This window comes from Chenopodium album, chromosome 13 (genome assembly GCF_948465745.1).
Source record: "Chenopodium album chromosome 13, dcCheAlbu1.1, whole genome shotgun sequence".
Lineage (NCBI taxonomy): Eukaryota > Viridiplantae > Streptophyta > Magnoliopsida > Caryophyllales > Amaranthaceae > Chenopodium > Chenopodium album.
The window spans coordinates 17732334-17754489 of record NC_137846.1 but is presented as its reverse complement, the minus strand read 5'-3'; the positions used below and the strand labels follow the sequence as shown (position 1 = coordinate 17754489).

The window sequence follows — 22156 nt, the reverse complement described above, 5'->3', positions numbered from 1 at the left end:
ATAATGATAGAGAAAGTATGTGAGAGAGGATATACAATGATAAAATATAATATAAAATTATCAAAAATAGAAGTGATGCAATTAAAGAAAAACACCCACAAAAGAGAAGTTATGCAAACATTAAGAAAAATAAAATAAAAATACACAGAGGGAGTATTATCCTTCATTTAATCTCATGACCCACTAATTCATACTCCTAATAATGTCTCACTCACATATTAAATGTATTAAATCATGTGAGACCCAATTTTCATGAATACTAGATTAGTCTCGTGTGATGCACGATTTGATCAAATAAAATTTTCTAAATTTATTAATTTTTTCATACCTAAATTATAACTATAACTAAAATAAAAACTGCTTAGATCACCATTGTATACATGTCATGTCAATTTCTCTCCAAAATTGCTTATGAGTTATGACATTATTTTTCACATATTTCCGTCCTTGCAAATTTAATATTGGAAAATTATTTTTATGTTTTTTTTGAGGGAAAGCTGGGGAGGATTCATTCATTCATAAGGGGTAATTTCACTGGGACAACAATTAGACCAAACTTGCTCCACACTATAAGGAATAAGATGAGCTAAATGGTGTGCTACAAAGTTCCCCTCCCGCTTTATATGAGACCAAGCAATATAATCAAAGAAAGAGCATGCATCAAGAATGTAATCGAGCAGCGAATCCAAGTCCGACAAATAAGTGGAAGCTTTCGAAAGCCTGGAGATTATGTTGATGTTATCCGATTCAAGAATGATGTTCTTGAAGCCTTGCTGACGGGCTGTTTTGACAGCAAACAGGGCTGCTTTACACTCGGCCAATTCAGGAGACCAGTAGGCCTTATAACGTTTGACACCAGCGAATAAGACCTCCCCCTTGCTGTTACGCGCAACCGCTCCGAGACCAACCCAGCAATCAACGTTTAACGCAGCATCGCAATTCACTTTAATGCAATCTTGGGGTGGAGGCTTCCAAGCTTTCGGACTTCTAGTCTTGAAAATTATTTTTATTAAATAAATAAAAGTGTGAACATCAATTAACCAAACACGTTTTAGTGATATTTCTCTTTCCAAAAACCCTCATTTTGTGTAAGTATTTTATACTGTATTGAACTTTTATTTTAAATTGTGCATAACACGAGTGCTAGTGAAAAACAAAATTATTCCCAAAATAAATAAAACATCAAATATTAAAAAATAAAAAATAAAAAATAAAAATAAAGCTCATAGAAAATAATATTGAATGATGAAAGAGTATCCCAAGAAGATAGATTAAATTATTATTGTTAAAGAGAATGGACCATTTTTAAGAATTTGATATCAATAATAATTAATTGACCAGAATTTGAATAAAATAAAGATCACAAAATGATACCTCATTTATAGTTTTGGAGGGAAATTTTAGACATGTGTTTAATTTTAAATTAGAATCATGTCAGCAGTTCCTATTTTAGTATCAGTTATAGATAGATTGTGATAAAGTGTGTGTTGCAAGTATTAAAAAACGAATAAAGTTTGACTTTGACTTTTGGCTTAGCTAGAGTAGGTTGTCTTTAAAAATATGGATTTGATCTTTTAGTATTGTGATCCTGAGTATTAACTCTTAAAAGCTAATGTTGTATTGCAGAAAAGTAGAAAGCTAATTAACTAGTTAAATACAGAATACAGATCTCTAAGTCTTTGGATTTATGTCGAAAATGGATGTGAAGATTGGAGTTAATGAGGCAACAACACCTGCATCTGATGAAACACAGCAAAATAGAAAGGAAGAATATAATGATGAAACTATTAATAACAAAGTCCCATTCTACAAACTGTTTGCTTTTGCTGATTCTTCTGACAAGGTATTGATGATTATAGGCTCCATTGGTGCTATTGCAAACGGTGTATCTATGCCGTTGATGGCGATCCTCGTGGGTGACTTGGTGGATGCCTTTGGCCTAAATCAGAATAACAAGCAAGTTATTTATGCAGTCTCACAGGTAAATTGATTATATGCTTTATACTTTGCCTCACCAAAATATTGAATTGTTAGGAGTATACTTGAAATTTGAAAATGTAAAAGTTTTTGGGACAACTTAAACTTGTTACATACAAATGTTATGACTTTACAGGTTATTTGACATGCTTAAAATATATTTCCAAAATTACTATGCTCACCATAAAATTTTGGCAGGTTTCTCTAAAATTTGCTTATTTAGCCGTTGGAGCTGCTGCAGCTGCGTGTCTTCGTAAGCACTGCAGTGTGTTGAACTTTGTATCGTATGATTTAAGACTTCTTAGTGTAATAACACAAATAAACCATATTTAAAATCGATCAGAAATACAGTCTAGAAGTAGTACAAATAAACCATAAAGTGTACATATATAAATATATAATCTTGTAACTATGTTCTTGGCAGAGTTAGCATGCTGGATGGTAACAGGAGAAAGACAAGCAGCAAGAATAAGGAATTTGTACCTAAAAACTTTACTAAGGCAAGATATTGCCTTCTTTGACAAAGATATCACTACAGGAGAAATTATCGGTAGGATGTCCGGCGACACAGTTCTTATACAAGATGCCATTGGGGACAAGGTAAGTCGATCTCATATCCTATGTACACACTAGAAGATAGCCGTGAAACACTTGACTGAAATCATTGTGCTTCCTTCTCATTTAGGTTGGGCAATTTATACAACTGATATCAACATTCTTTGGTGGTTTTGCGGTTGCATTCATCAAAGGATGGCTTCTGACTCTTGTTATGTTGTCTGCCATACCATTTCTTGCTGCTGCTGGTGCATTCATGAACATTTTTTTTTCGAGGATGGCAAGAAATTAAAGGGGCAGATCTCGTATGAAAAGGCTGCAATTGTTGTAGAGGAAACTATAGGATCAATTAGAACTGTGAGTTTAATTATAATCCATATTAGTAATCTCTCTATCTCTAAAACTTCTCTTGTTTTGACTTTTTTGTTAGAAAATCGTCATCAAACATGAAGAAATTTTAGAAACGAAGAAACAGAACAGTTGTTTAAATACGGTTGATCATAAAATTTAACATACACCATCATCTCTCCTTCAGGTTGCATCATTTAGTGGAGAAAAACAAGCTATTGCAAAGTTCAGTATAGCAATTCAAAGTGCCTATAAATCAGGCATATATGAAGGGATCACTACAGGGGTAGGGCTCGGTATTGTTACGTTTGTTATCTTCAGCGGCTACGCTTTAGCCATTTGGTTTGGCTCAAGGATGATTCTCCGAGGAGATTACACTGGTGGCACCGTCATTAATGTTATTGTTGGCGTTCTTATTGGTTCTATGTGAGTCCACAAACTTGATCACTCTTTGATATGATCACAAAATAAACAGGCAAATGAAGATGACACTAACAATGCTAATGATATCTAATTTCACTAATACAATCCTATAACATGTGCCTAGATTCATAATAGTAAGATTTATTAATAATCATAGTCCATTGAAATAAGCCTTAAGGACATTTGTTATTTTGGAATCAAAATGTATTTAATTTATGCTTAAAATTCTTACAAGTATATGTTGCATAAATAATTTTTTGTTAAAAAAATTCCGATTTTCTATTAGAAACTATAAAAACAAAGCCTTTTGGAGGGAAATTTTTTTTATTTTATAGAATTGTGCTAAATGTCTTATCCGTTGATTAATTTAGTATGCAGTAGTATAGATTTACCATTACTCGGTACATTTTTAATGGAGGTCCCTACAGCATGACTGCATTTGCGAGAGCCCAAGCAACAGCATACAAAATGTTTGAGACTATCACTAGAAAACCAGAAATCGACCCTTTCAATACAAATGGAAATATTCCAGATGACATTCATGGAGAAATAGAGTTTAGAGATGTTTATTTCAACTACCCAACAAGACCTAATGAGCAAATTTTTAGCGGATTTTGTCTTAACATCTCAAGTGGTATAACCACTGCTTTGGTTGGACAAAGCAGGAGTGGTAAAACAACCGTGATCAATCTTATAGACAGATTTTATGATCCACAAGATGGATGTGTCTTAATAGATGGAGTCAATATCAAAGAATTTCAACTAATATGGATTAGGCAAAAGATGGGATTGGTAAGTCAAGAGCCTGTCTTGTTTGGTTCGTCGATTAAAGAGAACATTGCATATGGGAATGATGGTGCCACAATTGATGAAATATATGCAGCGGCTGAGCTTGCAAACGCAACTACGTTTATTGATCAACTGCCATAGGTTAGACAATGTACTCCCTTTGTTTTATATTATGTGCAACAAATGAGCTTTTATTGCACAGACTCTTAAGACAAAAATTGTTTTGTGAGTGTTGAATGGAGAGAAAAAGACAGTGATGGATGTGATGAGCAGAGAAATAGAGAGTTAACATCTTAAAAAGGAAAGAAAACATATGTTGCACATAATGTATAACAACCATTTTTAGTAAATGTTATACATTTATTTTAAGCTTCTTACAACGATGGTTCAAATAAACTAAACATTTTATTATTACTATATGCTTAAGACTTACGATCTACTACAAAATTTAATAGGGGCTTGGGACATTGGTTGGTGAGCATGGATCTCAACTCTCCTGTGGGCAAAAGCAAAGAGTGGCTAACTGGCTATACCCAGAGCCATTCTTAAAGATCCGGGAATTTTACTCTTAGATGAATCTACAAGTGCACTTGACACCAAATCTGAGAGTATTGTGCAAGAAGCATTAGAAAAGATGACGGTAAATCGAACCACTGTAGTTGTTGCACACCGTTTAAGTACAATACAGGATGCTGATATGATTGCAGTTATTCACCAAGGAAAGGTGGTTGAGCAAGGTAAAATTCTAGCTTATATTCAATAAATTAAGTAAAACATACAATTAACTTGAATTTCTGAATCTTACTAGCTATAACTTGACAATAAACATTCATTTTGACTAATTTGTTAGGTTCACACTCTAAATTACCCAAGGATACAGAGGGAGCCTACTCTCAGCTTATACGTTTACAAGAAATGAAAAGTGATTACTTCGAGCTAGCTAAAGACGTTAATGAATCATGGGGCCAATCTAGTCAAGAAATAATGCCATTAAGCAATAGCTCCTTGGGGAGGAATAGCAAGGCTCGTAACTCATTCTCAGCCATGACCGAACAACAAACATCAAACCCGGTTGAGCTGGTAGAAAATGGTGCTTCAATTCGCAACTAATTGTTGCAAAAGAATCAGATGTTTCCATAAAGCGTCTTGCCTCTCTTAACAAACCTGAACTCCCAACCCTTGTGCTTGGATGTTTATCTGCAATTGTCAGTGGCGCGATTTTTTCCAATTTTTAGTATAATTTTTGCTACTGCAATTGAAATGTTTTACAAGCCACATGATACTTTGAGAAAAGATTCAAGGTTTTGGACCCTGATGTTTCTAGTAATTGGCTTAGCAGCATTGTTATCATATCCAGCAAGGACTTATTTCTTTGCCGTAGCTGGTTGTAAATTGATACAAAGAATCAGAGTGTTATGTTTTGAGAGAGTAGTCCACATGGAGATTGGTTGGTTCGACGAGCCAGAGAATGCTAGTGGTGCTGTTGGGGGGCGACTATTTGCTGATGCTGCGTCAGTACGTGCTTTAGTTGGAGACGCTTCGGAATTGCTCGTTCAAAATATTTCATCTGGTGTAACGGGTTTGGTAGTCGCTTTTCTAGCAAGTTGGATCCTCGCATTTGTTGTTCTCATATTAGTCCCTCTCATAGGACTAAGTGGTTACCTCCAAAGTAAAGTTTACAACAGGATTTAGTGCAGATGCAAAGGTTCTTTCTTCTTTCTCTTATATATATTGGACTACTAGTAATTTTTTTTTTTTGTTAATTGTTATTTCTTCCACTTCTGTAGAAGTATGAGGAGGCTAGCCAAGTTGCTAATGATGCTATTGGGAGTATAAGAACAATTGCATCTTTCTGCGCCGAGGAAAAGATAATGCAACTGTACAAATTGAAATGAAAAGCGCCTTTAAAAGCTGGTATAAACAAGGGATTGATTAGTGGGGCGGGATTTGGATTGTCTTTTGCTTTCCTTTTTGGTGTATATGGCTTATGTTTTTTCGTCGGAGCACAGCTTGTTGGCCACGGGAAAACAACCTTTGCAGACGTTTTCAAAGTATATTTTTCTTTTACAAGCATCAACCCTGTTTCATAATCATTGAACATTTTGAATGTAATATGGGGAAATTCCCTATTTCTCATATTGAGAAACAAAATGTGTTTGTCATGGTGGCATTTTCGTGAATAAATCAATAACTTTTTCATTATTCTTGGCTTCACAATTGAATAAAGTTGAATAAAGTTGTAAGTTTATTAATGAAAATATTTCTGAAAATGTTTTGTTTCTGAAAATGGGGCATCCCCAATATTTCTCAGACATGTCTCGTATGTTTTGCAGGTTTTCTTTGCACTTGCTATGGCAGCAGTAGGAATATCACAAACAAGTTCATTTGTTCCGGGTACAAGTAAAGCCAAGAGTGCTACTGCCTCTGTATTCTCGATCCTCGATCGAAAGCCTAAGATAGATTCGAGTGATGAATCTGGGGCAACAATTGAACAAGTGAAGGGTGACATTCAATTCATAAATGTTCGCTTCACCTATCCCACTTGTATGGGGAGATACTGAAACCGGGCCGATAATGTGTGAAAGGGCGATATCTTAAGCGGGTTCGGTTTCTCAGCAACTCTCAGACATACCGGCATTTGCAAAAGACAGACATATCGGCTTGTCAGCAATCGACACGTGTCATTAGCAATTTGACACTTGACGCAAGGTGGTCTGCATGCCATACAGCCACCTGTCATGAAAAGGCTATAAATAATCAGGTTTAACCTCATAATAAAGGGGGCATTTATTACTCTATCTTTCTCTCTCTACTTTCTCTCTCTTCATTACTTCTCATCTTCTTCTTAAATACCTTCTGACTTTATCATCAGAGTGGTTATCCCTAGATTACCCCGGGGTTAGCTAATCTCTGCTCATTGTGTAGGTTCTCAGCTTGCCGATAGGAGTATCACGGATCTCGGGCTCGGGCTCTCGGGTTAACTAGATCCTGACAGAAACACCACTAGACCTGATATTGAGATCTTCCAAGACCTAAACTTGACAATTAATGTAGGACAGGTAATTATGTCATCAAATGTATACCTCCCTCTGTTTCACAAGATTGCAATTATTTGACTTCAGCAATTCTCTTTATAAAAACTAAATCTGAGCATTTTTTTTTTCACTAAAATATAATTTGTAAATGCTGATATTAAAAATAAAAATTTTACTATGGTCAGGTTTAAAATGAATATTACTATTCTTGAGTTAAGTATAAGTTTGGGGTCTCACTTTTCACATTTTTCACCTTTTGAAACCTCTTACTTTTTTTTGTTCACCTTTTCAGACCTAAACTCCCTTTTCTGACCAAAAATAAACCAAAGGTGAGTTAAAAAACTCAGTCCCTTGGTTAAAAACTTAATCCCTCAAAAAGTGCCTATAAAATCTTGAAGTATTTTTATTGTTGGGGCTTCAATAATACAAAGTACATAATACCCATCTCTAGGTATTAGAGATAATTGCAGAAACTTGATTTTTTTTCAATCTTGATTTATGCCAATTTGTTTAAGTTGTTAGCTTTTCTTTCAAAAAAATTACACATAAAAACTTTGAAAATAATCAATGGCGAACAATCGATTCTAGTCCCAAATTATTGTCCATATCGCAATTTGGAATTTTTCAATCAATTTGTTTCTTTAAGATGGGTTTTCATTTTATGCTATGAAGTGGGAGAATTAAGTGGTGATTTGCAAAGACGGATCTAGGATTAATACATAGGGCGGGCCATACATAATACGGAGTATCAACTAATACAAAAAGTTAGTAAAAAAAATATTAAGTTGCTAGTTGTGGGATTATAACCCACATCCTACAACACCATAATATATACTAAACACCTAGTAACCATCTCAGCTAAGCATATTTCATGTAACAAAAGGCAATAATTTAACATATAAACCTGAACTTTTTGGACATAGGGCGGGCCATGGCCTGGGTAGGCCCGCCCCTAGATCCGTCCATGGTGATTTGGGTGGTAGTGGCCTAGTGGGGTGTTGTTCAGCCAAAATCTGATCTTGTGAATTTGCTCTTCCGATTGTTGAGTCTTTCTTGATGATTTTGAGCTAGATAATTTTAGTATTTTAATTACGTGTTATTTTGCTAGATTTGTTTCATAGTTCATTATTCCCCTGATTTTTTAGTTAGTACTCCCTCCGTCCCTTAATATAAAGTATCATTTTCTTTTTGGGTTAACCAAAATATAATTCCTCTTTCTATTTAAAGGTTGTATTTTTTGACATTATTACCTTTTTTTTTATGAGTTGTCATCTTTATTTCTTTACTTTTTTTTTTTTGTACTTTTAACATCAATTTCCAACACTTTGTCTCTCTATCTCTTCAATTATTCTCAACTACTTTTTCTTTCTCTCTATCTCTCTCTAACCCCACATGAACATATATACTTTTAATCATTAGTTTTAAAGAATTTACAACTTTCTTAATTCCCGCGCAAAAACCAAAAGAGGCTTTGTATTTAGGGACGGAGGGAGTATTGAAATTGTTTAATTTAGTTGTAGTTTTGTTGATTTTGGAGGGTCAAAATTGTGAACTCAATATTATTAATCTGTGTACAATTTTTTTTTTTTAAAAAAAAAACATTGCAAATTTCAATATATTATGAAAATAGATTAATTCCCATTTTTTCATTAAGTTTTAAAAAAAGCTAGTCGTATCAAATGGTATAATATATAGCTTAATTTCACTTCAGTTTAGTTTCAACCATCAGTTCAATTCAGTTCAGGTCAGTTTAGCTCATAATTTCCTTTTCTCATAAAATATTCATTTCAGCTCTATTTATTTCACTTCAGTTCAACTCCAATTAGTTCAGTTTAGTAAATGTGATCAGGTTCGAAGGACCTGACATTTATTAATGAAGGGTCTAAGTTTGAATTCATTGCTTCGGTGAGTTTAAGTGTAGTTAGTTTGCCTGATTCTTAACCATAGGTCCCAAAAGGTGAAAAAAAAAAGTGGAAGGTCCCAAAAGGTGAAAAATGTGAAAAGTGAGACCCCATTGTTATATTTAACTCTACTATTTTTAAATTTAATTGGTTGTTGTTTCCTTTTTTTAAATACTTGGTCAAATCTCTTTTTTTTATTTCTTTTTTTTTAATTCATTTTCTTTTTTCCAAAAATTAATTTCTGTTCTAATTTTTGGAAAATCAATTTTTTATTTTCATAATTATTTAATTAAAATAAAAAAAATTATATTTTAAAAAAATCAAAATAAAAAAAATTGTTAATTGTTCGATCTTCACTGTTGTTGTTCATTATTCCACCATCAAAGGTGATTCTTTAACGTTGATTCTTTGGGATTCGAGCTCTATAACGTTGATTTACATTCCATTGATGGAAAATCATTACTTGATTCTTCTATCCTTCAAAAGGTGTCTTAGATTACAAAAAATATTCCGTATCAAATTAATGTGTTTTGGCGAGAAATTAAATATAAATGACTATACGAGTAAGCGTTTTAACGTGAAATTTAAAGAGTTGAAACAATTACAAAACATGATTAATATTTTTCACTACTCAATATATAGAAGTATTGCATCTTTTTTACTCATAACTAGTTTTTATGACCAGGTAATTCTCTAAGTTATTGCAACAATTTTACAATTGATATCAAATTTATTTTTAATTTTAACAATGTAATATGTAATTTGACAATAGTTTAGTGGCTCTCTAAAAACGAGAGCATCTCTCACTAGAAAAGTGAGCTTCTCTCACCACCGGTGAGTTTCCCCTCAGAGCTAGGGTTTATGTTAAGTTGCAGTGTTGGATTTTGTCTTCTTAGTATCTTCTAGTATATCTTCTATGTTTTTCCTTCTGAGTTCGTGGATTGGCTTTTTCCTAAAGCTCCTTCTAGGTGGGGTAGGGTTACTCTAGTTTGCTTCTATTTGTGGTTTTATCCTCTTTTTCTTCTCCCAAGATTAGTGCCTTTTCCCTCGTCCAAGGCTTTCTGTTGTTACTTGGTTTTCGTTTCGTCTTTTGTAAAAACTACAAACTTTTCATATCTCCCTTGATTGCTTCGATTAAGCTGTGCTTTCTTTTGGGCTGCTCATGCAACCAATCCCTTGTTAGCATTAATTGCTCTATTTCTTTATTAGCCGTCAGTCTCTACAATTATACTGCGGCTGGGTTTTATTAGCATTGTTTATTTCAATGTTCTTGCTCCCCATGCTTAATCCGGTTCATATACCAATACCACTGGTTTTGCTATAAATGCAAAGAGTTCATTCTCAGAATTTTTCAAACACTTCCCTTTTCTCTTCTTAGTATTTCTTTCCTTTTTCTGTCATGTTCTGTCCTTTCTACTCGTTCTTCACCCCATATTCCCTTCTTCTATCCTCTAGCCTAGTATGAGTAATAATAATCACCCTAACAACGCTCATAATGAGCATAACAACCTGGATCTTAGAGGGGGATCACTCATCCCCCCTCCATCGGATTTTGATTTGGCTTCTAGCAATATAAAATTCAATGCTTGTGTCATTGGATTTTTTGTTGGACCACACCCACCATCCGAGGCACTCGTGCAACACATTGTTAATTCTCGATGGATAAGAACGGGTATGATTTAGGGTCCACAGACCGGGACCTTACTACCTTTTCGAATGTTCGAATAGGGATGATCAGGAGGGGCTCATTCGAGTCAGCTCTACAATAATTGATGGCAGAATCATTAACTTCAGAAGGCACCATTCTGATTTTGTTCCCCACCTAATGAGTTTCTCTATGAATAGGATGTGGGTAAGAGTCTATGGGCTTCCATTGGCTTACCTAACTCCTGGATGGGCTCGTCAAATCTTTCGGCATGTGGGTTATATAGAGAAAATCGACCATAATAAGGGGCATTTACCTCTCCAAGCAGAGCTACGAGCAAGGATGCTGATAGATATCTCTCTCCCACTCATACCAGGCTGTTTCATTCCCCTAGAAGGTGACCGGGTTATATGGGTTTACCTACGGTATGAAGGGGTCTTCAAATTCTGTAAGCTGTGTGGCTGCGCTGGTCACTCCACGGCTAGATGCTCGCTACACCCAGCGACAGCAAGAAGGAGGGTGAGGAGCAGACTTGACGAGGTCGAGGCGGACGGTATAAGGGTACTGTATGGACCATTTGAATATCCATTTTGTTCTAACTTTATTTATGGCTTGCCGGATACTTATAGGTTCCGCAACACTAGCATAAATTTGAGGCGACTAGAGGAACTGGAGGATAACACAATATATCATAGAGTCCCAAATGAGAATATGGACTTTGATGATGGTAGGTTTCATGAGAATCCACCTTACTCCCCGAATAGCGATAACAGTGAACATTTTCACACCAGGGAGGAGGAATTATCTGAAGATTCAGAGCTAGCAGAAATGGATATAGCGCCCAATGAAAGTGGATCTAACTCTTTCTCCAGGGAGAAGGTTCGGGCTAGGGGACGATCCATATGCAGAATTTTCTCCAATTAAGCAATACTCTCAATTGGAAGGAGCATATCTTCCACCTTCTTCACGACCTAATTTTATGGGATCCACTTTTGAAGTGGGCGAATCCTCTACTACACAACAAAGGCCCATGTTCAAAAGATCCACATTTGAGGTGGGTGAATCCTCTGTTGCTCAACACAGGCCTATGTTCGAAAGATCCACTTTCGAAGTAGGCAAGTCTTCAGCAAGCCAACAAAGGCTGCAAATCGGTGGAGGCCCAGGTACTCTCTTTTACACCTTCAGTATCTCGGAATGGGCTGCTTCACCAGTTGATTTCGACACCAACAACACTAGCTCTCTGGGCAATAGAATCCAAGCCCCACTACTGACTTCTCTACAGCAACCTAGGTTTTTCAACCCATCAATTGTGGCAACAACCAGACTTGAATCTGAGCATCTAAGCGATGAAGAACATGCGTGCGTGATCGAAGCAAGTACAATCCTTTCTCTGGGGATGAGGAATGCAAGGAACAACGACCCACGAGGCATTGTACGTAGGCCTAGAGCTTCTACTTCACCGTTCTTAAGGCTCACTAATTCGGAACTTGCGGGGCTGTCAAACCTCCCTCTCACGAGTTCGACCCCCCTAATTCTCCGGTATCTCCTTTTAGCTCTGTCAACTTTACCGAATTATTTAATTATGATGATAGTGCTAACTCAAGGCAGAGAATCATAGAAGCAACAAAGCACAACCCTCACTCATGCGATGGTGACTCGGTTAGACAAAGTGAAACTAATTAATCTTGGGTGGAAAGGAAGAGATTTAAGAAGCTCCACAGGTAGTCTGAAAAGGGTGGGTTAAGTATATGGTTAAGGGATAAAAATGGTGAGAATAGATTTGCTTTGAAGGCCATCTCCGACCTTGATATGGCAAGGGAATTTAGGGTCGAAATTGATGATGACCTAGTGTGAAGGGGCAAGTTAAAGAGGCCATAGGAACTGTCATCATCTTCTTCGGAATCGTGAAAGAGGCAAAGGAGTGAGGAGGTTACCTCGAGGTGTAGAGTAACTCAAGATGACATGGATATTGACTTGCAGGTGACTATCTTAGAATCAGTGAAAATTTCTTCAAAGGGTGAGGTGGCTGCACCGAAACAGCCCCTGAGTGGTATATGAATATTGTTGCTTGGAATTGCAGGGGCTTGAACGATCCACACACCCTTGCAATCCCATATCTTGTGTGGATCTACCAATCTAAACTAACTATGTTTATGTTTATTTCGGAAACAAAAACGGCTTATAGTAATGCCGCTTCTATGTTAGCTTGCCTAACACCAACTTCAATTTTTGGTTATGATTCGGAAGGTAGTAGTGGAGGTCTTTTAGTTCTAAGTTGGTCAAATGACGTTGTTGAATGTTTGTACTCGTCAAAAAATTTCACTCTTTGTAAAATTTCTGAAATTAATGGAAATTTTAAGTATGTGCTTTTCTTTTACGGTGAACCTCTAGTAGAAAATAGAAGAGTAATTTGGGAATTTCTACAACTACTTTTGGACGAATACAAAAATGTATTTGTTATTGGTGATTTCAATCAAGTTGAAAGTGGATTTGATAAATTTGGAGGTGCAAGCACTATTAGGGGAAGTGATGCTTTCCTAAATTGGAGACTAAGTAGTGATGTCACTGAGGTTCCGTTTTCAAGGACGCGGTTTACTTGGAGTAACAAACGAGAAAGACATGAGCTCATTCTCAAAAGATTTGACGGAGCTTATATTAACCGGAGAATGGTTCAGTCACACTCTGGATAAAAGAGTGGTTCATGAGCCAATCATATGCTCCGATCATGCCGCAATCACTTACTACTCCAATCCTACCTCAAGAAAGTCCAATAGACCTTACTAAATTGAGAATTGGAGTCTACAAATTCCGAAGGTAAATTTAATTGTTCATGATTCTTCAAAGATAGATGTGCATGGTTCTTGCATGTTCAATCTCTCTAAAAAGTTAAGTTTTTTGAGAAATAATCTTCAAAAGTGGTGCTTAAAGAACAAGAAAATATGGGGTGTGAATTGGAGGAATATTTCGAAGGACTTGAGAAGTGTTGGGGATAATATCGAATCTATTCAATAAGGAGAACACTACATCAATCAAATTAATTCACTTATTCCAAAATGCAAACTTAATTTTGAGTATTGGAAACAAAGAATGAAATCCAATTGGATTAAATTCGGCAATTGTCCTACTACCTTGATCTATAGGAGGGCGAAACAAAAACAATTGCAAAAGGAAATCCATACCTTAAAAAAGGATGATGAGACTTGGGTCGAAGGGCATGATGAGGTCGAGCAATTGGTTCTCAATTCAGTTAAAGAAATTTTCAACTCGACTATTGGAAATAACCATGAGGAAGACATCGACCTACTTCTTCGACAATTGCATATCCCATCTATTAACAGGGAGGATCGTGAAAGGTTAGATAGACCCTTCTCTACTCACGAAATCTGGAAAGCGATGTTTGAAATGCACGGTTCAAAATCCCCGGGGCCGGATGGCTTCACTGTTGACTTCTTCCACCTTTATTGGAAGGAAGTTGGCCAAATTGTAGTCGATAGCATACAATAGTTCCTTAGTTCTGGTAAAATGCTCAAAGAATGGAACCAATCGCTTCTTGTTCTCATCCCAAAAGTTAGGTACCGAAAATTGCTAACCGTTTCAGGCCTATTAGTCTCTGCAACAGATCTACAAATGTATCTCTAAGTGGCTGGTAAACCGGTTAAAATATGTGCTCCTCGACATTATCTTTGATTATCAACATGCCTTCATCCTAGGTAGATATATGGAAGATAATATTCTTATGATCTAAGAGCTCATGCATCTTATAAATTCAAAAAAGAACTCGAACTTCACAGCGGTCAAAAGACACATACCTAAGGCCTATGATAGGGTGAATTGGGTCTTCCTCACAAAGGTTCTTCAGGTATACGGGTTCTCTAATCACTGGATAAGGTTGATCTCACAGTGCGTCTCAATAGTAAGTTACAAGACGGTCATCAACAGACACACTTCGAGGCCTTTCGCGCCTAAGTGTAGGCTAAGGCAAGGGGATCCTCTCTCCCCTTATCTTTTTCTCTTCTGTATGGATATTTTGTCGAGAATGCTAACCCTGGCTAAGGACATAAATCAGATAAAGGGCTTGAAGGTATCAAGGAGATTACCGGCTATATCCCTCCTTTTCTTTGCAGACGATGCTATGCTATTCTTCAAAGCAAATGAGGAATCTTGCTTGTGTGTTAGGGACATCCATGCCTCAGGGCAGAGGCTAAACCTGCAGAATTCTTTTGTGAAGTTTTCCCCGGGTATGCCAGAAAGTGTCAGGTGCTCTCTCAAAAAGATCTTGTCTATGTCTGAGACCACAAATGCGGGTGTGCACTTGGGTGCACCGATAGATATTCAAGGTAAGAAGAAGTTATCCTTTCATTATCTTGTGGACAAAATAATAGATAAAATTATTTCTTGGACCTCTTTGCGTCTCTCCCAAGCAGCAAAACTAGTTCTTATCAACACAGTCATGGTTAGTGTCTCAGCTCATGTCATGAAATGTTTGAAACTTCCCCAAAGCATAGCAAACAAAATTGACTTACTCATTACAAGTTCTAGTGGTCGAACAATGGTCATAAGGGTATGCATTGGGTTAAAAGGGAGGTACTCCAACTCCAGAAGAGAATGGGGGGACTAGGCATTCGAGGTACTTCAAATCTTAATGATGCTCTACTCTTCAAACAAGCTTCAAGAGTGCACCTCAACCCTCAACTCCTCATTTCTAAGGTGCATACCAGTTATTAACCATGTGGGATTTGCAACATTTTGAGACCTCTTAAGAGGATGGGGAATCCATCCATGGGAAGATCAGGTTTACAAAAGGTGATTGCTTCTTTCAAAGAGGGGTTTTCTTAGAAGGTAGGCAACGGGAAAAACATAAAAGCCACTAGCATGCCTTGGGTGAAAGGGCTAACCCCAATTGCAAAATCAAACCAAACCCTAGGGGCGTCTATGAGATGGATGGTAAGCGATTTCATAAACAGGAATAATGCCTCTTGGATTCCCGGTAAGGTTAGACAATGCTTTGATTGGAATAGTGCCAAAAACATCCTCTCTATGGAACTTTTGTCAGAACCAAAAGAAGACTACTTGTATTGGAAATTCCACCCATCAGGTGGATACAGTGTGAAAATGGGGTATTACTTACTCTCCAAAGACCAAGGGATAAACAACCTTTCTTTCTCCACCAAAGATGAAGACTTTGTAAAGCTAATTTGGAGGTTGAACATTCAACCAAAATGGAAGATCTTCCTGTGGAAACTCCTTCATGATGGCATAGTGGTAAAGGTAAACCTGGCTAACCAAGGCATACAAATTAATGTAACCTGTGACTTTTGTTGTTTGGATTTGGAAGATAGCCAACATTTGTTCCGTTTCTGCTCTCTAGCAAAGGCAGTATGGGATAGTAGCCCCATTGCCGTTTGCTCTGATTTTACTGGTTTCCCTTTGCTACGAAGTTCGATCCAGCACTTTATCCTGCTCTTCTATAGCGAGGATGGTAGACATAGCACCCGACTCACCAGGTTTATTACAACTTTGTGGGGGTTGTGGAAGACTAGAAATGCAAGAGTCTTTAAGGGGAATGATGTAACCATCGCAACGGTTACAGAATTGATTAACATTGGAACTCAGGAACACGAAGTATTCACTGAGGGGGTAAGGGGTCTAGGCCCAAGTAAGATAGAAGGAAGTGCTGAGCTCATGGCCTTGCCGCCCGGTTTTAACCATGTTCAGTTAGGGGTACAGAAATCTGGGTTCGCTAACTTTATTTTGCAGGTTGATGGTTCATGGGATAAGGCGTCTATGAGGGCAGGTGTAGGCTGGGCTATCACGGGTCCCGACCAGTCCTATACCTTTGATGGCAGAGGCAAACATGGGAATGCCTCTTTGGCTTTATAGTGTGAGGCTTGGGCATGCCTTGAAGCATTAAAATGGGCCGGTTCACAAGGAAAGGAGGAAGTTCTCATCCTCTCCGATTCCAATCTATTGCTGGAAAATTTAAAAGACTATCGAGGGAAGGACATTTCGATAGCTTGGATGCTTGATGAAATCAAGACGGTGGGAATTCGTTTTAGGAATTGTTCTATTATCAAGGTAAAGAGGGAACAAGTGCAACGAGCTAATGATATAGCTAGAACATGTCGTTGTACTCTCTCTAATTTAGATCTCTAGTTGTGTTTTCGTCTATTTGCTATTGTCAAAAAAATAAAAATAAAAATAAATAATAAAAAAAAAGACAATAGTTTAGTGGCTTTTACCTTAAGTTGTGATTTCAATTCTTGCACAATCCATTTTCTAATGAAATGAAAATTTCATTGAAATTTTAGGAACGCCTTTTAACATATACGTATTTACGTGGCATAGATATTTGAAATTTTAACATTTCACAATTTTATTCATTTCACTTTTTAGATAGTGGCTCTTGTGGGAGAAAGTGGAAGTGGAAAATCAACTGCCATTTCCCTGTTGCAAAGATTCTATGATCCAAATTCAGGCTACATAACTCTAGATGAGATTGAGATTCAAAAGCTCCAGCTAAAATGGTTAAGGCAACAAATGGGTCTTGTGAGTCAAGAACCTGTTCTTTTAAATGACATTGTAAGAGCTAACATTGCATATGGAAATGGAGGCAACGCCGTGGAAGATGAAATTATATCTGCTGGAAAGCTAGCACATGCTCACAATTTCATTAGTAGCTTGCAACAGGTATGTTGTAATAGAAAATTGATTTTGGCACACCCTTTATTAATTTTGGCCCACCCCTATGTGAGAAGAGCATAGAAAACCGTGCTCTCACATAGGGGTGTGCCAAAATCAATTAAGGGTGTGCCAAAATCATTTCCCGTTGTGATACTTCTTATAAAATTCTTACTAGATTAGTCAACACGTTTTGACCACTATTTGTTACAATCCTTCTGTCTTTTTAATATTTGCATCTCTGATCTTCAACTTTTGCATTTTTCACATATACTCTTTGACTTAACATTATTTTGAGTTACAAAAATAAGTAAATGTAATTATGTCATGTATCAGTGTCAATTTTCATAATTTAATGTTTTTTTTTAATACCTTTCCCGTTATTAAATACTTGCTCCATTTCTATTTTTTACACTCTTCTTCTTTTTTTTTTTTTTGACAAATATTTTTTGCACTATTCATTTGTCCTATTTTGACTAATGTTCATGATTTATACATAAAAAAAATATAATCTTTTGGGTACTTGTTGGAATCGTCTCAATGAATAGGTTATTAATTTTTAATTGTTAAAATTTATACTTATTGATAATTAACGGCAAATACAAGTTTATCTTCCAGATAAACGAATTTTTGTTAATCTGGTGGCATTTTTGTAAATATATTGAAAAAGTGTGGTCATTTATTCAGTATTTTTGGTGAGTTGTCCAATTACTGTTTGCAACTTGTATTTACTGTTTGGTGAGGAAATTACACATGTATCCCTAAACTATTACATGAAAAGACGCATGTATCCCTCCAGCGGTACATAAAAAGACGATTATACCCCCAGATAAACAAATAATCAAATTTTGTTTATCTGGGGAATTAACTGGCTCAACTCGATAATTAAATATATTATTGATCAAAGATTAGCATTGGCATACGTGCCCAAGAGAAATGAAGCAAGTATTTAAAAACAGAGGGAGTATATAATTAAAGATATTAATGGTGAAAGATATTTTGTAAATGTGTCAGTTAAAGTGATGCAAATATTATAATACGAACATAGTAATTGTTAGTGAGTGATAGAACCTTTTGAAAAGTTTAAGATTAACTCTAATAAATAATGTTTGGATTATTTTCCCCTTTAACATTTTATCTGTATAATGTGCTGATATTCCTACCCCTAAATATATTTGTTTATACATGTGTTAGCCACCCAAGTAATATAAACTGAGTAAGCTCATGTCGTTTATGAAAAGAAAACTTTGTGTGTATATAATGTGTGGTTGGTGCACCCGCAAATAACATTAGGTATATTTAAAAGAACATGCATGAGCGAAAAAAAGAACATTATAGACATTTATAAAAAACGCGAGTATAATATGATCTTTGAGTTATGTTCTTTGAGTTTGAAATACATGTTCTTACATTATACAATATGTTCTTTAATGTATGTTCATAAAAAAAAATGTTAAATTCAACCATCTGAGTAACCATGGAAAGAACATGTTCTTTAATTTATCATATTATTTTTGTAAATTATGTTCTTTATCTAGAGGTGATTAAAGTTAGTCCGGCCCGTTGGCCCAACCCGATTTGAGGGAATTTTTCGAATCGAAATCGATTGGGATTGGCCTGAAAATTTTATTTTTGGATGGGTTTAGAAATGCGTTTTCATGCACATTTAGTTGATTTTTTTACTCGGCCCGAAAAGCCCGCCCGACCCGACCATTTTGGCAGGTTTGGGCACAAAAAAAATCCGGCCCGAATCGAGAAGTGGGCTGAATATTTTCCCCGGCCCGCCAATTATCACCTATATCTTTGTCTAACACAAATATAATATTTTGTCAAACTTAGGGTTCTTTTTCAAACACATTCAATCACCTGAGTTACCATGAAAAATAACATGTTTTTTTGTAAAGACTTTATGTTCTTTGTAATGTTATATTTTTTGTCAAACACAAACATGTTATTTTGTTAAATACAGGTATGTTCTTTTTCAAATATTAGTATATTCTTTTTTTCACCCATGTTCTTTAATACAATATATATATGTTCAATATTCTTTCTGGATGCACCATGACCAGGGTGAACTATATTATTTTCAGTGTGTCAAGGATTACTTTATTAAAGAAGTCTATCAACACAATGAAAATAGAAAAGTATGGAGTAACAATTAAAGTCTAATAATAAAAACATTGTTTAGGGCTATGATAACTTTGTTGGGGAAAGAGGGGTACAACTATCAGGAGGCCAAAAACAAAGAGTTGCAATTGCACGAGCCATAATAAATAATCCGAAAATACTTCTATTGGATAAAGCTACAAGTGCGCTTGATGCTGAATCTGAAAGAGTAGTACAAGATGCATTGGAACAAGTCAAAGTGAACCGTACTACTATTGCTGTTGCTCATAGTTTGCCTACAATAAAGAATGCTGATGTGATTGCAGCGGTCAAGAATGGAGTTATTTTAGAGAAAGGGAAGCATGGAACTCTAATTCGTATAAAGGATGGACTATATGCTTCCTTTGTTGCTCTTCATATAAGTGCCCTGTCTCTTAACCTGCTTGATGCACCTCATATTGTTACGGCATGGAACAAAGTGAATACGTTTTTTCATTTGGGAACGGCCAAGGAATTATTTTTCTAGTTAATAAAATTCATAACCATGATATATATGAATTTATAATGTTTGTATGATAAGTATTATAGTCTATTTAGACAGCTCATGCACCGTAAAATCGGTTGCACCTTGAATTGCTAGGTACAATAAGTTGTTTAGTTTGCTCATTTGATCTAAATGGGCAAAACTTGTACAAGTTCTTTTTAGTAAGAAAAGTTTAACAATTCTCATTTTAATTTAAAATTGTAAAAATAATGTTTGTTTGAAAAACAGATTCACATTAAAGTTCGGATTATTAAAAATACACAAAATTTGAGATTATTTTGGACGGATGAGGCAAAGTTTTGATTATTCTATGTATTTTTTCCAGAATAAAATTCAAAGAGAAAAAATAATTTATGTTTAACTAGATTTTTTAAGAAAAATTGGTAAATATAATTTCAACTTTCACATATTCGCTTCAACTAAATCCCTACTTTGGATTTTTTATATAACCCGAACATTTGGGGGTGTTCGCTTTCATTGGTCCTAACCAGTCACCCAATCTATTATAATAGATTACCGGGCATGTGTCAGCAATTTACTGGTCAAAATAATTTTTTTTTTTTAAAAATAGAAATAAATAAATTCAAACATCGAGCCCTGCCATCTCTGCAAGTGACACCCGTGCCACCTCCGACACCCCAACCCCCACAAACGACCACCCCTCCCCACGCCATCCCTTGACATTGTTGCATGCCCCTCACCCCACCACCCCGAAAACGACTCCCGTCCCTTAGCACACCACCAGAAACCCCACCCCCTCCCTTTCCCCAACCCTGAATTGAAAAACATTATATTAGAAGAGGCGTTTTAGAGCTAAGGAATGAGAGAGGGGTGGTTTTTGAGGTAGCTTAGGGGAAAGGGGTGGGGATGGTTTTTGGGGGTGGGGTGTGAATTAGGGCGGTTCCTGACTGTGGGTTTGGGAGTGGCCAATTTCAAAGGGTGTGAGTAGGGATGGAGGGGTGGTTTTGGTGACGAGGAACGGGGGAGGGTAGGCCTGCTAGAGGTGGGGGTGGAAAAGTGGCGTGGTTGGAAAACTGTTTTTAATTTATTTTATTTTAATTTAAATATTTTTAATCACGTGCTGGTATGTGTCCCTAAAACCCAAAAAGAAATTTACCAATTTATCGATTATCGGGAACTTGAGAGTTGGGACCAATAAAAGTGAATACATGAAAGTTGTGATTACTTTATCCAATTGTTCCAAATATTTGTATTTAATAAAAATAATTTAAGTTTAAGTGAGAAATAGTTCAAGTGGTTAGACCTTCCCTCCATATTCCAGGAGGTCATATGATCGATTCTCACCCTCGCCCTTGTGACTCTCTAAACACCAAAAATAAAAAAACATGAAAAAAACATAAAAAAATCTTGCGACAAAAACATGGCCTATATTTTCTGGCACAATTCCGATCCCTCTCTTTACCTTAAGGAAAATTTCAATAGACCCCTTCATACATTCCTACGATTACCTATCTCAAATTTATGTATCCAATTCAAGATTATATTTTCTAATCGACAGTTGGGCGCAAGAAAGCTGAAAGCTCTTCTAATTTTTTTTTTTTTTTTTTTTTTTTTTTTTTTTTTTTTTTTTTGTAAAAAACCCTTCTAAATTTAAAAAGACGTAATCAATTAATTTAACCTTTTGTCGTTCTCTAACCTTAGTCAAGTCTCTAAGTAATCAAGATTTTGTTAGCGATAATAATACTATATAATTCATCTACAATTCAAACTTATGACTTTTACAGGATTGAGCTTACTTTGCCAAGAAGTATGTTCTTAACATGTTCATGTGTACATCATTCAGTGTGTCATGGTACCTCATATACTCCTTCCATTTTTTGTAATAACAACATACTTTGTATTATTTAGAAGTTTTGACTTTTGGTACCCCTAAAATACCCTACTTTGATTTTTGATGTCTATTTAAATTTTTTTAATTTTTAAAATTTATTACTCCCTCCGTACCTAAAACTTGACTATAGGAGGGGGGGGGGGGAGAGATGACTAAGCATCTAAAGTCTTGGGGTTAATCATCATATTCCTTATCAAAATGTATTTGTATGTAAATAAACATAAAAACACCACAAAAGTCTAGAATATGATAAACATATTTTCATTTTTCAAGGTTTCATAGAAATATGTTGAAACGTGTATG

General features: G+C 35.9%; 1 protein-coding gene and 1 pseudogene across 1 annotated transcript; one reads left to right on the top strand and one right to left on the bottom strand.

The window, feature by feature from the left end:
* Window positions 1-512: 512 nt before the first annotated feature.
* On the bottom strand, window positions 513-1083 carry LOC145575319 (uncharacterized). Its single transcript, XM_081633203.1, has 2 exons — window positions 1078-1083; window positions 513-992 (listed from the first exon to the last, which is right to left on the bottom strand). Exons 1-2 carry the CDS (start codon window positions 1081-1083, stop codon window positions 513-515), a joined length of 486 nt encoding a protein of 161 aa, XP_081489329.1.
* Window positions 1084-1696: 613 nt separating this feature from the next.
* Window positions 1697-19983, top strand: LOC145575318 (ABC transporter B family member 3-like; annotated as a pseudogene).
* Window positions 19984-22156: the final 2173 nt, after the last annotated feature.